The sequence below is a fragment of the Geospiza fortis genome, unplaced genomic scaffold (assembly GCF_000277835.1).
Source record: "Geospiza fortis unplaced genomic scaffold, GeoFor_1.0 scaffold23, whole genome shotgun sequence".
Lineage (NCBI taxonomy): Eukaryota > Metazoa > Chordata > Aves > Passeriformes > Thraupidae > Geospiza > Geospiza fortis.
The window spans coordinates 563,976-581,389 of NW_005054303.1; the positions used below are offsets into that span (position 1 = coordinate 563,976).

At 39.9% G+C, this 17,414-nt stretch overlaps 1 protein-coding gene across 1 annotated transcript in view; it reads right to left on the minus strand.

The window, feature by feature from the left end:
- Nucleotides 1–800: 800 nt before the first annotated feature.
- The window catches only part of TC2N (tandem C2 domains, nuclear), a 28,488-nt gene continuing 11,874 nt past the window's right edge, over nucleotides 801–17,414 (minus strand). Inside the window, exons 3-13 of the mRNA XM_031066299.1 lie at nucleotides 15,431–15,557; nucleotides 14,548–14,781; nucleotides 11,203–11,367; nucleotides 9,383–9,474; nucleotides 8,704–8,779; nucleotides 7,455–7,555; nucleotides 6,666–6,782; nucleotides 5,625–5,816; nucleotides 3,678–3,792; nucleotides 3,004–3,203; nucleotides 801–932 (exon numbers count right to left, since the gene is read on the minus strand). Coding sequence (XP_030922159.1) covers nucleotides 822–932; nucleotides 3,004–3,203; nucleotides 3,678–3,792; nucleotides 5,625–5,816; nucleotides 6,666–6,782; nucleotides 7,455–7,555; nucleotides 8,704–8,779; nucleotides 9,383–9,474; nucleotides 11,203–11,367; nucleotides 14,548–14,781; nucleotides 15,431–15,497 — 1,470 coding nt within the window. The 5' untranslated portion in view covers nucleotides 15,498–15,557 and the 3' untranslated portion in view covers nucleotides 801–821. The remainder of the gene's footprint in view (nucleotides 933–3,003; nucleotides 3,204–3,677; nucleotides 3,793–5,624; nucleotides 5,817–6,665; nucleotides 6,783–7,454; nucleotides 7,556–8,703; nucleotides 8,780–9,382; nucleotides 9,475–11,202; nucleotides 11,368–14,547; nucleotides 14,782–15,430; nucleotides 15,558–17,414) is intronic.

The window sequence follows — 17,414 nt, forward strand, 5'->3', positions numbered from 1 at the left end:
GTTGACTAGATAGGAAGTGGTTTACATATAAGTATTCTATATAAGAAAGCAATCTACAAATACTGGCTCTGATCCTAGGCAGGGTCATTGCCTCTTTGTACTATTCCATTGATTCCAGCCAGAATTTACCCAAACAGAGCAAGTCTGGAGGGCCCCTCTTGTAAAGATCACTAAAGCAGAGGAACTTTTTATCTTTCCATCTCCCGGTTTTGAGAAAAGGATGGAGGCAAGCTCAAGCTACAGCCTTCTGAACAACCCTTCATCCAAAATGGAGATCAGAAAAGCTTATGGGTGCTGCCTTATTGTGTACTTCCCTTTATGCCTTCTCCTGCTGCCACAGCTTCCCCCCTTGCTCAGGCACATCTTATTCTGATCAAATGGTGTCAACAAGCCCAGATGCTCACAGGTACCCAGAATCAAGCCACTGACATGACCCATTCCCTGGTTTGGAGTCTGCCAAAGACAACACTGCAGATGAGCATGATGTCAGTGGCTAGTGAAACAGAGTTGATTTAAGCTGCTTCTCTCCAAAACTGAATTTCTGTGCTTTTATGAAATCCAAAAGGGGCAAATATCTTTTTTTCAAGATGGATTTTGTGAAATCCAATAAGCACTTTTTCCAGTTCTGAAGTCTTCTTTTTAGTAGTATTTAGCCAGTATTTCTCTTGGTGAAACTGAATTTTCTGTTTCCACAGAGACATTATGCAGAGGAGAACTTCTGAAGAACTTGCATAGACAATATATTTATTTTGAATTTATACTATTTTAGACAGCATATTAATTTCTGTAGAAAAATCAGTTCTGAATTTCATCTCCAGTCTTCAAGATGGGCCAATGCTGTACCATTTAACAACAACTTTTTCAGGATTTGCAATGGTATCTTTCCACTGCTCTACTGCTTCACTGTTGCTGCTATCAGAACTTAACCAGATCTGCATTAAGGAAAAAAAAGAATTAGTTTACCTGATATAACAAAGCCCAGCATTTACTAGTTCCAAATAAATACCATGGAAGTGTAGGACAAGATAAAATGTATAGACTGTGACCAAAGGATAACAGCAACAAATACAGCTCTGCTAGTACTAACATTTTGGCTTTCAGCTGGAGTCTGTGTTTAAATTTAGCCTCTAAAATAGTTTAGAGAACCCAGTACATAATAATATTTCAGTACTTAATAAGATGTTTTAAGTGGAGCATTCCTTGCTGTATTCAAATGCTCATGCTGGGGTCACCCCGGGCAGTGGCGGCTCTGTGTGTCAGACACAGCTGGCTCCAGGCCAGGCAGCAACCGGCACGAGCTGTCCAGCACTTTCATGAGCATTTCCAACTGCACACTCCCACAGCCAGGGCCAAACCTGCATTCCACAGAGGTTACTAACATGCCCATACCACACATAGTCACGTAGTAAGAGTCCGTCTCTTCTCGGTATTCGGTTAGCGGATGGTGGCCATTAAATGAGGAAATGAAGTACAAGTAGGAAAATTTCCCCCTTAACATTATCACCAGCCTCCACTGCCAAAAGAATGCTGCTTCTGCAAGTAGGTAACATTATTTACAGGACTCTATTTCCTCAAGTCTTCCAAGAACGAGTCCTTTTAAGACTTCTGAGAAACCTTGACCATGAAGTACATTTAGCCTATAGTGCTGGGGCATGAGTCCTCAAGAAGTGAGAATAATGTCTTCCAGAATACCATAGACAGCTGATGTTTCATCCACAGAGATTCAATGTACATCTTGCTCGTGATTAAAGACATGCCTGTAAAAGCAGCTTAATCTAAGTATTGTCTGCTTAGAACAGCATCCAATTAAACACCATTCTCTGAAGAACAAAGTTAATAGATCCAGCTATATTCATTTTTTCCAGCTTCCCAGCCAATTGCTCAAAGTACATTTTTCCCTGAGCCATATTTTATGTCTTCATGTGTTATGTGGCAATGTCTGCCTTCATGAGCTGAAACAACCTTTTCCAAAAAACCTCTGAGGAGCACAAGTTTTCCTCCTCCTAAAAATAAAATTCACAATGAAATGTAACTCATCAGATGGAGATTACCTCACATATTGCTAGATGACTGCAAAATCACACTCAGTTATTTCCTCCCCTCCAAGGCAGTACAGCTAAGAATAATATTTTTTTTTTCTTTTCCTATTTAAAATCTAATTCCACCAACAGGAAGATAGGACATGTGCAACATGAGGCTACAAAAAATGGAGGAAATTCACATAGCTCTTGCTGGCACATCATTTCTATATCTTATAGCACATGAGCATCTCCTGTAGCTGCATGTCTTCAGCAGGCACAAAAAACATGACCAGAATAGAACAGAACCATTTTTTGTACCTAAGGACAGCGCAGTCCTCCATCTGACATGGGGTGTTACAGTGGGGTCTCAAAATCAAGTCTATATTATTAATTTATGCATTTATTAAAATTCTGCTACGGCATTTAACTGGGTCAAGAAAAGCACATAGCATTACGAACAACTATGGTTCACTATATCAAGAAGAAGAGAGACAGAAAGTACAGGATGATGGTAAATTAGAACAAGCAGGGGAAGAGGATTGAGAAAATAATGAGACCAGACTACTAAGTTTTATGGTGGTTAAATGAATATGATCACACAAAGGCTTTCAAAGAGGTCCTACAGTACAGGACCTTGTAGCTTATGGAGCTCCTGTGGGTGCTATGTTTTTCTTTAGAAAGCTAAAGGCAACCAGGAGATCCTATATCTCTTGGAAGGAATCTGTCACATAGTAATACTCCACACAAAACTGACTTTAGGATTTCTTTTTGAAAGAAAAATCAAGTACCAACTCCCATTCTCATGCTAGTGCATGTTTAAGAGCCCAGCACCATTTTTGCTTGGATTATACATAGAAGAGTTTAGTAGAATTTACTATTTGGTTATATGTCACCTCATTTAAAGTATTTTAAAATTCATACCAAGAAACCTGTGGAACTGGATTTTAAGTAGAGGGTATCAGGCTGTTTAGCAGAAACCAACCTGTCCTAGGAAGTGTTTTCTTCTCACTGAACTTCTGCTGTAGAGCTTGATGAGAAAGCTAATTCCTTGTTCTGCTTGGCTAACTGGAAAAACCATTGTTTCTCCCCACTTCACTTGGCCATTAGTGGACTTCAGAAGGCGAGTCTTCTTCTTATAGATGATCCCTTCTGTACTAAACATTCCAACTTTCACAAAGAAATCTAGCACAAAAGGAAAGGAAAAAGGCATAACACACAAAGGGTTACTCACAACACACCCAAAAAGGAGTCAACAAGATCCATATGTATGCTTCAAATTGCATCAATTTCTCAAAAGTCTGGCCAAAAGAACTCTACAATAGCTTTCCTGACCAGTCACATAAACAGAATATGTTCAGTAATATTGGACTGATTAACACAGTATCCAAACAGCAAGTGCAAGCTCATGCTCTTGTATGTCAGGATTAATACTGGGATAAAAATCTTCCAAAATACATAAACACACATCTTCAAACCAAACAAAATGTAATCAAGTAAGGCATCTGGGGAAACAAGCCTTGGCAATGGAAATCTACCACACAATGTCTTAGTCTGAGGTTTGTAAAGAATGTTATGAATTGCCAACCCATTTGAGCAGCAATTTACCTGTTATAAATGCTTTCAGAGAGGAGGCATGAAACAGCTGATGTGACTTACTTGAAGACAGTGGCGTAGATGAAACAGGAAGGTTTTGTGCTTCAAGAATCTGTAACTGTATCCTCCTGTTTATTGCTTGAAAACAAGTTCCTATTTGAAGTTCTGCATGGCACACCTACAAGCAGAAGAATGTTGCCATAACATCTGGATTAAGTTGCTTATAAACTCAGGGAACACAGGAATTTTGTCATATGTTGGGCTCCCACATTTCTATCTGGGATTTCCTGGACAGAAATATAAGCATGTGTTGCATACAGAACCCGCAGATGCACAGTAAATGCGTCTTGCACTTGTCATAGCTGCACTACACGTGCTCCACTGATGAGCTGCTTATGTGTGGTCCACGTGTGGCCCTCGTGGGCTGCAGCCAGGGATAGTGGCCAAATCACCTGGTCCTCAGTTTTCACCTGGTACAGATTCTGCAGTGGTAAGAGCAGACACATATAGGGGAAACCAGATGTGCCCTTGCAACTTTACTAAATCTGGGTGTGGAAGTGAGAGAGAGTGTAAGCTCCACTGACACAAAACCTTCAGAGTTGCCCTCCCACACTTTTGAATTTTGCAATATGGAGATATAAGCAATGGTTTCCATTGATAGAAGGCCCTGTCACTTAATGTCATGGGTTCTTAGGGTGACTGTGTACTGTGTAGTTTCCTGTGCTGTGAAAGTACTCATGTTTTACTTGCCCACACACATACACCACTGCCACACACACAGTGTATGTATCAAGATCTCCAGTCTGATTCTTGGATTTTTTTTTAGAATTTGTGCCAGTGGCAAAGTTGCACTGAGTCATCCTCTTTGCTCTCCTGTCACACTGTAATGTCCTCAGAACACTGTAAAAGCAGCAGGAAAAGGTCAATGGAGACCCACTTTTCCTGACAGCCTTCATTTAAATGGACTTGCTAGTCTTTGTTGCCTTCAAGTTTTATGCACTTCAATGAACCAAAATGCACTAAGCAAGAGAGCAGCAGGTTAGATAAAGAAAAGTCAGGCCCCAGTTCATCAAAGGGACCCAAATTCTCTTTGTAGCTCAGCCACAAAATTTCTGTGTAACCCTGTGAGGAAGCCACTTCGATGACTCTGAGCTTTGGCTTTCTATTGGCAGAGAGGTTAGGGTTTCCTGCCTCACAGGGCATGAATCCCAGAGTGTCTGGAGGGCTCTTGGATACCATTTTCCTCTGTCACTTTATCTTACTGCTTTTGAAGCAATATGGTTATTCACATTAGAACTAAAAAATGTCAAGTGTAACTTATGTTAGAAATCAAGAGTATCATTCATATTACTCAGACACACTTAAATAAAATTTGCTTTTGAATTGCTAATTCAAGTTTAATTTGGTGAAAATACAAATGTCTAGACACAATCTAGAAAAGAAACAAACAAAGTGAGGGTAGGGGGAAAGGAAATCCCACTGTGAAAACCACCTGCTTCTTATTACACTAATGGAAATGAACTGTCTGAATTATTACTTCACAGCATGCAATCTGAACATTAAATATATGGCTGTCTCTGCAGTTTCATGCCACTGAAGATCTTAGCACTTTTCTTCCATAACAAAAGCAGATTCCATTTGCTCTGAGCTCTTGCTGTGAGTCCTAAGGATCTTCTGATGCTTTTTTGGTCAGAAAAGACAATTACCCGGTGTTCTTTGCTGAACATTTCCCCAGAATGTCCCTCCCTCAAGCTGTGAGCCACGGTGTGGAAGAGCTTGCTCTAGCTCTTTTCCTAGAAACATCTGCAAGTTTATGACCAGAACAGTTATGTGCAGAGTTCAAAAGTCTGCATTTTTTCCCCATCAAAATGCCTTTCTCCAAGGAAGTAGAGTAAAGGGGGGGGAATAAAAAGAATCCCTCTAGTTTTTACTACTGAATTATTTTACTTTCATATCCAGCAATCCCTTCCAGGAGAGATAAGAAGATACATTCACAGTATTGGCACTTACAGGTGCTTTGGAAGGAGGAGATATATCCAGCCAATGATTGGACTCCTGTGAGCTCAGCTCCCGCAGTGCCAAGGAACATTCTCCAATCGTTTTTTTCCTGGGAGTCTGTGTCTGGATTTTAAATACCAGTCTGACAGCCTGCAGGCTTTGCAGTTTAATGGCAAAAACAAAAGTTTCCATAAATTCAATGTCCTAGAAAGAAAAACAGATGAGTAACATTATCATTTTAAGAGAATCCCACTGTGCCCAAACCTAGAAACCAAGGCATCCTGGCTCTATAGTCATTGCTCCTGACTGCCACTTTAGGTTGCCATGGAAAAGTGTGCTTTAGTGCAAAGTCCACACACACTCACCCCTGTGTTGTCACACCCTGGCTGGGCTGAAGTTTTGGATTATTTTTCACTACCTAACAAGTTGTGGCCATCTCTTCTGGAGCTTTACAACAGCACACACATTGTGATAACAGATTCTCTAACCTTTTGCTACAGTCTCTCCAGCTAATTTTGTTTTCTTTCACCTTTGGCTCACATTATGGGAGATGTATGCTGCTTTACTTTTCACCCCCTTAATATTCCTTTACTGCCACTATCAGGAATCTTGTCTCACATAACCAATTTTTACTATTTTCTGTAGAGACAAAGTGTGAAATTGTCTCCTGCCAAATGAGAGGCAGTACCTCAGCTCCCTTCCCTGGGATGAGTGTGCACCTACAGGTATGCCCAGCCTTCCTCTGGTCCCCACCACGGAGGTGCCACAGCCAGCAGCTCATGGTTCACTGCCCTGTGAGCAAATCTGTCCTGCCAGCTTGTGAGAGAAGGAGGGCAAGACTACAATGCAAGGCAGGATATAGGGGGAGGAAGTGGAATAAGGCTTTTAATAGGATTTTGAGAAGTTGGGAAAAGTAAAATACACCTGGGCAGTTACCACAGCAAATATGGCACAGGAGTGGATGCTTGGTCTATTTTAAAAATCCATTTACCTGTCGCATTTATTTTTTTGTGGGGAAAAATATTTATCAGTATTTTGCATGCCTCTACTTACATTGCAGCCCTCTTTGACAGAAGATTTGAAATGCACTGGCTTGGGCAGTGTGAGAATTCCCTTGACACAGATACGAGGATTTTCCCCACAGCTAGAAGGCCAGCTCAGGTCTTTGCACTGCAACATTGAAAAAAGTCAGTTTAGACAATGCAAGATTTATCATTTGATGTACTTACAAGGTTTCTGTCTACTCAAAGTTCCCCTGCCTGAAAATTATTCACAGTTCTGGAAGTATATACAACCACCATAACAGTATCACATTGACTGACAAAAAAGCCTCAAGAAGCTACATGTCCTCAAAGTTCTGTTAGGGTTCTGCCCTGAAGGAACTGTTAGATTTAAAGTCATAGAATCACAGAAGTCACTTAAATGGTTCCTCCACAGCTGCTCCCATTTACTGCCTTCAAATTTTCACAGGTAAATGTCCATAGCAGGACCAGCTTATGAGCAGCTCAGCTTTCCAATATGTGCTGAGTAGTTCCTCACTTCACAACCTAAACATATGTTAACATATGTGTAGTAACATCAGGAATATATGCTATTTCTTCTTATTGACTGCAGCAGAACAGAGACTGCAACAAAAAAAAAAAAATTAAAGGGGAGGAAGATGCTTTGAAGCCTAGTATTACATTTGACTGAACTTTGTTTATATTAACACTTATAAATAATTTAATTTTTTCCTAAAAGTATTTATTGAAGTAACAGAGACAAATTTTACGACAATTACCACTAAGGATAGTAGAATAGTCATTATTTTAATAAACAACTGACTTATTAATATTTGCTTACATGTAAAACTGTGATCCAAATCTGTTCTACAGAAGAAACATAACACAACTTCACATTCAGTCTTCCAAAGTCTTGTTCATCACCTGATAATGTAATGGTATCTATGGAAGAAAGCCAATTAATATTTTTATAAGTAATGCAGTACCTTAAAAGTTCACTCCAGAAATAAGGGAACTCATTAGTAAGTGGACTGCTTATCTTCACAAACTTCTCTCAAAATAAGTTTGAAATATTTTAACACCGACTTTTCAAGGACAAAATATCCACCAAGTCCAGTAATCTGACCTTCTGCATGGCTAAAGGCCTCCACATTTCATGGAATAGAATAATGTAATCATAGAATATCCTGAGTTGGAAGAGACCTTAAAGGATCATAGAAGTCCAACTTCTGGCCCTGCACAGAAGACTACACCAAGAATCACACCATGTGCCTGGGTTATCTTTACTGAACTTAATAACTTGTGTTATACAAACAACATTAAGAAAAAAACCAAACATGTTCGTGAGACACCCAGAACACATTTATATCCTATCACTTCCCTTCTTTCACTGTTAAGTTTATAAATTGGTCTCTTGTTTCTCAAATTTCAATTCCAGTCTAGTAAACATTTTACTATTATGCTGTCTCCAAGCCAGAAGAACCATTTAATAACCAGCATTTCTCTGTCATGACTGGAACCGGGTCATTGCCTCAGTCTTCTTTTAGAAGGAGACTGGGTCAAACTTTGACTTATTGCAGGGTGACTTTTGTGGGGACTTGATTAGTTTTTGAGGGTTTATTTTTCTGTATCTCCACTTCTTAAGCATTCTTTCATAAATAAGGATACTGGGTTTGCATGCAATATTCTAATCTAATTACCAGTGTAATATGGATATTGGATTTCAGGCACCTCACACAGAAAAATACCGATACATGAAAACGGACTAGACCTGGGACCTGGTGCTGCATTCCATCCTAACAAGGTGTCTGTGATTTCCTAGCACACTTGGGTAGTAAATCCAAGAATGAATTTCTCAAAAGCATGAGAACTTCTCACAGTCTCATCTGCTCAGTCTCCAAACGACAGGACAGTGCAAGTCCAAAACTCTTAATTTCAAATTGCCAAGTCATCTCCAGCTGATCTCCCAGTCAGATTCATCTCAAAAAAACCCCAAAAGAACAAAAACATCAACAGCCGAGTAGAAACAGCTTAATGTTTCATGTGCAAAGGGAAATATTTCATTACAAGGTAAACAAACAAAACATTACCCAGACTCCTGTTACTGCCTTGCGAATCCTTCCTGGAAGAAGAACTGCTAGGTACACTGGAGACTGAATCATATCTCTGGGGACAGGAAAAAAGGAATCAATTCAGAGCAACAGATGCAAAATCCAGAAATTATGCCATCAGACAAGATACGATGAAAACTAAATACTCCCATTTTAAATAATTGCCTGATTCCTTACTAGTTTCTTGATCCAGCAGCGTGCAATTACTATTTTGATGCAATGAGCTAATAGAGGACCCATTGGACCAGCAGACATTTTTTTTCTTGCTCATGAATATATACACAACTTCATTGCTATGTAAGACATGATTATTATAGAAGAAATGAATAAACACAGAGGTTTGTGTCAGTGGAATCTTCCAGTGTTCCACTGTTCACCTGATGGGAGAAACCACAAGATGATGAACATGCTGTCTGTCCTGTCCTAACAGCCTACTTGGGTTTCTCAACAGCCCCTCTGGGGCCAGAACAGCAAATGTCAGAGGAGACACCAGGAAAAAGCCTCTTGAAGTTGGTCAAGATGTTGAAATTTCCCCTCCAGTCCTCCCAGTGTACAGTGCAATGCCCTCCAGTGTTTACTCTGGAAACAAATGCAGTGGGAACAGATAGACTGAGTAAGCTGAATTCCCAGGGTAACCCTGGCTCCAAGGGGAGCTCACCTTGATGAACCGGTGAGGGGGGCTCCTCAGATCAAACATCGAACGGCTCACATCGAGGGGTCCAGCCAAAGCACTGGCTCTTAAATCACTAACTAATAAGACAAAAAGAACAATAAAAATCACATCAGCACCACTGCTAGGGAAAAAACTTAACTAAGAATAACTTTCACAAACTGCTGGAAATAATCTGTTCAATCTTACAGATTACAAATGACCAAAATGGTTTAAAGGCAGCATGATCTGCTGTTATCTAATAATGTTTTTCAGGAAGATGGGGATGGGGCAGGGGTGAAGAGATGGTGTCTTTTTCAAAAAATTAAATTTCTAATGAAAAAATGTCAATTTTTATACAGAAAGCTGTCTGTAAAATATTAAAAAACATATGTTGTTTACCGATAATAAGTAGAATTTCAGAAAATCATTAATGAATTTACTTTTCAGTTTGTTTGCGTGAAGTTTTTTTTTAAGATGAAGAGAAGGGGGTTCACATTAAAATTCAAGAATTTAATTTTGTAACTTCCAAATAAATACATTCTGTAGTTCTGAACCCACACACATGAAAAGTATCACAGCACTCACTGTGACAAACTAGGTTTAGAGTTTTGTTTTAATAGTTTATAGATGTATGGAGTTCTAAATTCTGAAACAGCTGTCAAAAAACTCTGGAGGAAAAATTTTAGAACTGTACTCTAGACACTCTAAAAAACATTTCACATGTTTAAACTTACTAAGACTAAACTAGTCAAGTGTTCTCTTTGCTTGAGGAAAAATGGAAAAAGAGATGATGGACTGAAGGGAAGATGTTCAAGACAGTTTAATAAAACCCATTTGGCTCCCACCACAGGTGCTTACAAAGCCTGGTAAAACCATATGTGTTAAAGGCTGCTAAAATTCTACATGTGTTCTGTTCTCTTAAAAAAAATGTATGGAATAGTCTTTTCATGTAGTCTCTATGGTGATTCAGAATTCTTTTAAAACAGAACACAGACTGAGACATTTTCCCCCAGCTGAAAGTAAGAATGCTATACCATTCTAAATAAAACATCTTTAAAAACGCGAGCTTCCAATTTCATGGAGAGCGTGTACCTTTCCTGGAGTGTTGGAGTTTTCTGAATGCATTTGCCTTAGCAATCACAAGCAACAGCTAGTCATTTACTTCAGTCTGAACAGCATTCACTAGAGGACACATACACCAATGAACAGCACAGAAGACAATTTTTACCTAGGTAGCCAAATACTTCCTATCTAAACTTTTACTATCTCGCAGCCCTCCCTCATTCTTGCACACTCAGAAGTGGGGACATTGCTGTAGCTTCAAAAGCAAATGACAAAAAATTGGCATATAGCATCATGCCCCATTTTGCACCTGTTCTTATCATCCGCTCCTGAAGGTTTTTCGGTGCTTTCTCCTCTCCCCATATATGTACTCCTCAGGCACTCCTCCTACCCAACATACTGCCTGGCTTCCTTTTTCTATCTCCCTCGCTCTTCTTACTAGTAGCTGAAATCTCCAGTACTGCATCCTGATCTAGAGCAGAGGCAGCTACAGTATCTCACTTTGCCGATTTCTCTACCTTTGTGTGATGCATACAAGCCTTCTTAAGCCCCTAAAAGACAAAAAGTAACAGTGCAGCTGAAAATTAAGCAGAGCTGGCTCTGCAGATTGATTCACCAACCAAGGAGTGTCTGTAGCGCACCGACCAGCTTGAGAACTGCGATAACCAAACAAGCCTTCTGTAGACTAATGGCTTTTATTCCTCTTACCTATAAACCCTGAAAAGGGGAGGAAGGCAGAGAACCTAGGGTGTGATCCTCCTCACCTGATCCATACAATTTCCTGCTATCTGCTTTTGCTTGGCAGCGCCTGATGAGATCAGGTGAGACACGATGCTCCAGATAGAAGGGGTTGTAGATGTCACAGCCGGGCCACTGGTACACGCCGTGCAGCTCTGCCTTCCGCTCGCCAAACGAGGCTCTGGCTGACTCTGTGAGGCACAACAAACAGCAAATGCAAGAGTTCCAGACATAACACATGCTGCCTGGCTTCATAAGGCAGGCAGAGTGCCTTCAGGGCAAAGGACAAAATATTTCAGTATTATCTACTCTGGGTAAAAGGGAAAAAAAAAGAAAAAGAAAACACACATTCACATTATGTCAGGTTTCCACGGTGTGTGAGCAAACACTGAAATTAAATTGGCCATAAAAAACTATGCATACCCTCTCTTGGGGTTTTGCAGTAAATGCCTAAGTAGTTAGAGAAGGTTTCAAAGACAGACAGCAAGACAGAAGTTAACAGGAAAAGTAGCACTCTGTGTATAGAAAACCTCCAAATTATTTAGTTACCTACCCCCAGCATGTTCTTACTGAACTAATGGTTCCCCAGACCTTCAGGAAGATCTTGTACAGAAAGATAATGCAGCTTGTGACTGCAGTCTCCTTATCTACTTTCCATAGCAAGTCTGTCCATGATAAAATCACTAGTCCAAAATTACCTGAATTGTGGGCTGAGGGATAAGTAGACATATCTGAGACTGCTTGAATCCCACTCCTTTACTCAGCTCATAATAATTTCAGGAAAAACATGTATGCCTCGGTCAGCAAAACAGTGAGGAACACTGCTGTAGTGTTCTTTACTGTCTGGACTGAAAGAAGCCATATGTAACAGCACATTAGAGAATGGCATGACCTGGATTCTGCCAAACTCTGCTATTTGCTTCCTTCTCTTCCCCTCTCTGGATTTCAACCTGCATGTGTTAGTAAAGTAAAAACTTAAACACTGAGATGGAACATGGGTAGTGATAAAGCAAGAACTCAAGCAAAATGGGCTTGAGCATGATGTAAATCAGGATGAACACTAAAAGTGAGGCCACAAAGAATTGCTACAGATGATGGAAAATCCGGTGTTCCAGACCAGGAGCACTACTTCTTGTGAGCTTACTTCTGTGAGAGCATGAGACACACTGCAGTGAGCACTGAAGAGAAAGGCTGCCAGAACTTAATTGCTTTCAGAAAGTTGCCAAGAGCTAACACTGAGCATGTCCTGTTTCACTAAAGGAAAATGGCCAGACATGCACAGAAAATGGTGAGGAACTGAGAGCAGCACTTGGACTTCTACAGATATTTAATAACAGTCTAAGGAAAAAGGACTCTGAATACATTTTTTGAGTATGCTGGTGCTCTGGCTAATGAGAAAAAAGAACAACAGCACACTTCACTCTATTTAGTAAATCTCCCTTAAAAGTAAACACTGCATTTTTAAGCACAACTTTATGCAGCTTAAAGCTGTACTTAAAAAAAAATAGTATTTATATTTGGAAAGAGAAATGAAAGTTGCCTACTTGATATAAGAGTCACTTTTCAAATATTTGTTCAAAAATTTAAAATAGTTGCTCAAGAGTCAGGTCATCCTGCCAGAAGATCTAACAGCTTGTAGCCTAAAGGACCACTCTGTACAACAGGTCACTCAAATTATCAGGAAGCAGAATTCTCAATGTAGACAAGTCACTGACTGTTAAGATTGTGTAAGAACAGCATGAACAAGGAAAACATTCATCTAAAGGCTGTTAGACACATCTTCCTTCTCTCTGGAGAACATCCATGCCTCAGAGCCCTTGATGAACTTCTCTGTACTGTATCTTGAGGATGAGATTGGACTAAGCAAGGCAGAGCCTAAACCCAGATCCAGTAAGAAAGGGGATAATCAGGAGCATGTCCTGCTTTTCCATGGCATATCCAACCACAGACTTACAAGAACTAGCTACTGAAACAGCAGGCAACTGGGGAGATCAGGCTCAGAGATGAGGGAGCCTCACATGTTCTACTTCTTCAGCTGCCTGTTAATGGCTGCTGACATGCCAAATGAAGCCCACTAGAAGATGGGGCACAGAATGCAGTCTGTACTGACTTAGCTTGGCCATGGTGCCAGTGGTACGTGCAGCAGTGGGTGGGGAAGAAGTTTGGTAACAGCTCTGCAAGAGCAGGAAAGAAGCAACAGCAGGGACCTAGGGAAAAGAAGAGGGAAGGGTGGGAATAAAACCCCACAAACACAAAAAAGTTAGGTAGTACTGCATTAGTTGTTATGCAACATATGATTGCCTTCTTTCAGTTACTCAGGCTTTTCACCTTCAGAAAGGAAATAAAGTCACATGGGGCTAAGAACACGCCACCAACTTATCATGTCCTTGAGGCAAAGCAGTCCTAGAGAAAACAACTGATCGGGTATGTCTCTGTGCCAAAATTTTCCCTTAGCTAATTCTCTGCATCTCCTGGCAGGACTAAAAGCCTAACAGTAGCATATGCTCTGTAACTCACATTAGTGGGACAGAATCCTATTCTTTTTAAATGCCACTGTGTCTAAATTGCACGTACCTCATTTTGGCAGTTTGAGTATGGGAGTAACAGAGGATGAAGTACAAGATTGTTGTGATGCAGAAAAGAAATAGTATCATATGAAACCTCATAACAGGGGATCTGTGCCCCCTGGCCTCCCAAAAAACAGCAAAGGGAGCAGGAAATAATAGGGACAAAAAATTCTGCCAGATAGTAGCACCTGCCATCTACTGGCAAAATTTGAAAAGGAAAATGTATTAGTATGTTAAAACATACCAGAATATTAACCATGAAAGCCAGAACACCCTCCTCCTTTTACTTGAGAGATATGGATACTGGCAATATGTTAGGTCTTTCCTTGTCTCCACTAAATTCAATAAATTCTTTCAAAGATTCCATTTCTTTTAAGCATCTTCCAGTACTTTTGAATAGGAGCACTGGTGTGCAATCATCCCATTCAGTTTTATTCATACAACATCACAGAGATTCATAGTTGGATGACATACTTCCCAAAACCTCTCTGGGTGTCCAGAGAGAAAAGAAACAAGCTCCTCATTCTCCCCAGGGACGTGGTCACAGCAGAAGCCTGACAGAGCTCAAGTGTTTGGACAATGCTCTCAGGCACATGGAGTGACTCATGGGGTGTCCTGTGCAGGGCCAGGAGCTGGATTTGATGATCCTTGTGTGTCCCTTCCAACTCAGCATAATCTATGATCCTTTGAAACAAGACCAGGATTCCAGCAAAGTTCTGCAAACACTTTTTCAGTAGGAATACTTAATATTCAAGGTTCAGCAGAAGCTAAACCACAATTTCAGCAATACTGTCTGTATTTTACCTTTAATCCCTCCAGCATGCGAGATACCAGGAAGGTTCTTTGGCTGTACATAAGCCATTCTGAACGGAGGGACCACAAATGGCACCTCCTGGCCATCCAGGGGCAGTTTAGAAAGCAAATAATCCTCGGAACAGCCAACTTGACGCTTCACTGACACAGAAGACAATGGAGGCTGCTCTACAATAGTTGGCTTGCTTGCAGCTACTGCTTCAGATTCCTGCACCATGGAAACTGCTAAAAATAAAGAGCAAGACAGACAGTACACATGTGCATTAATTTTTGAACAATACTGTGAACAGATCTCTTTTATTTAATAGTATCTCTGCTTGATACTTTACTTAACAGCTGCTAGTATTCAGTTTTACAGCATTCAGGACTAGCATCAGGAAAAGATATTCATCCTCCTGACACCTGTACTGATCCAAACTCTTTGTTGCCCAAGCTTCTATATTTACAGCTACCTTCTTAAGTGAATTTGCAAAAGAGCGACACTTGTAGCATAGATGAGTTCTTCAAACAAATAAGACACCAAACAAAAACCTAACAGAGTTAAAAATACCAAGATTAAAAAAAACCAAAAAGCATTCCAATTCTCAGAGTTTGAAATATATAAGACCTTTACACAACCTTGGGTAAAAAAGCTGGCTTTTTTGGACACTATTCTAGACTGCAAAGAGCAGACTTCAGACAACTGTTATTTCTCAGTTCCAATTCATAATATTAACAAGCATGGGTTCAATCTCCAAGTGGAGGTACGGAAAGAATTTTGGATGTTGTAAGAGAAATCAAATTTATCAGGGGTAACACAGTCATTCTATTAATGGGAAATCTCATCACTAATGCAGCAAAACATTTATTAAACCCTCATTATGTCAGAACTCACGATCATTTTTTTCCTTGTCCACGCAGAAACACAATTTACAGCAGGTTTTTATACATTCTGTTGCCATTGTTTTCAGTGTTATAATTTAGAGGGGACCTCAATCAGCAATCCAGTGCAGCTATCAGACCTGAAAAACACAATAAAACAAAGCATAGTAGATGGGAGTAAGTAAAATCAGAATGCAGTATTATCAGGTATTTAATATGTAGTTGCTTTTTGTACACAGTCCCAGGATCAATCAGAGAGTTACTTCAGTCATAAAAGGATTAGAGCCATCAGATTTCTCTGACTGAAAAAAATCACTTTTATATAAAAGCACAAGGAAAGAGGCAGTTTTAACATATGGCATTCAAATACTTTCAGTAATCCATCCAGACAGGTCCCTGTCTTTTGGGAACACTAAAATTCTCCTCATATTTGTGTGTGCCACTGGGCTTTGGAGTTTACTCAGCTTTATAACTGTTTTGACATGGTATTGTCAAGCCATTTGCAAGATGTGTTTTTAATTCTGTTTCCCTTGTTCATGTTCCTCCTATCCTCTTTCACTCCCCTACTATTTTCAAATACATCTATACATGTTTACATTTTTCACTTGACATACTCTATACTTTTAACTTGAAAACAGGCTTTATGAATGATGCCAAAATTGCCTTCTTTGAGAAGCTACTGCTTTCTCATAATTGTATACACATGAAACTGAAGACCTGGTTTATTATATAATTGTTTGCTGTGCACACAGAAATAAAGCACGCTGACTTTCAGCAAAATAGGAGGCATGTAATCTACAAAAGAATGAGAACAAGTCTCTAACAGCTGCTTAACATTATAAGAACTTTATGACAATGCTAACTGGCCTCATTTAAATGTCTTTATTCATATCCTTATGTTCTCTTTTCAGAGAGACACAGACAGCTGTGCTGCCTCCTGTCCAAAACTTTAGCTAAGTCTAGTCCTTTTACATCCACCTACAGTACACAAGGTTCTTAGGAGAGCATATCCAAGACACAATTCTACCTCAATGAAGATGAGAAGACACCAAACAGAACATGAACGTAGGTTGAAGGGATGAGGAAGACAAGTAAGATAGAGGGGGAAAGCATGGGGAAAATACGCAGTTTTACCAAAAAATGAAAAATGGACATGTTTGCTCAGTTATTTCAATTGCAAGAAATTTCAAAAGCATCTGTGCACCAACACAGAAACCATTCCCACTGCATCTTGAACAGTGCCATCATATTCTTTGTACGGTCAAAGACAGCTAGAGAATCACAAAAAGTCTATGGAAATAAATGTAATAACCCCCAAATTTTTCTTGCATTAAAAGCCCCTCAAATTCTGTAGATGTCAAGTGAAGATGGTAAGCTATGGACACTTCCTCTAACTCAAACACCATTACTTTGCACAGAATCCCTCTCTCAGTACTTGCCTTCATCTTAAAATTGCCCATGAGTGTGAGTACAGCAAGAGATCTGCATCAAAAATCTTCAGAGGCAATGCCACCAGAACCTACTCTGCATCTTTACAGAAGCATGAAAAGAGGCATGAGAATTTCTCATTAAATTCTCCATGGTTCAAATGATCAGACTTTCACTGCTGCTCCTCCCTTGGAGTCATACTCATGATAGCCAAGGCTGCTAATTTACTTTGGGTTCCCCTGCAGTGATTTTCCTTCCCAGCTGTTATCAGTATACAGCTGGAGTTAATATGCTTCACTCTTGTTCACCATGTTTAAACTGGACTGAAACAGCTGCTCTGTTTGCTCTAAGCTTTGCAACAATGGTATCTAAGCCTCAGTGGCAGTTTGCACAGGCAAAACTGACTTTTATCTCAAAATGTCCAGATAGAATTTATTCGCTACTGCTGGTGAAGAAACCAAAATGTTAGTACTGTCCTACTTTCTAGCGACATAAAGTAGAAAAATTCATTTTTCTGCATCAGAGAAAATTCAGTTCATGGTAGGGGATTGTTTAGCTGGAACAATTAA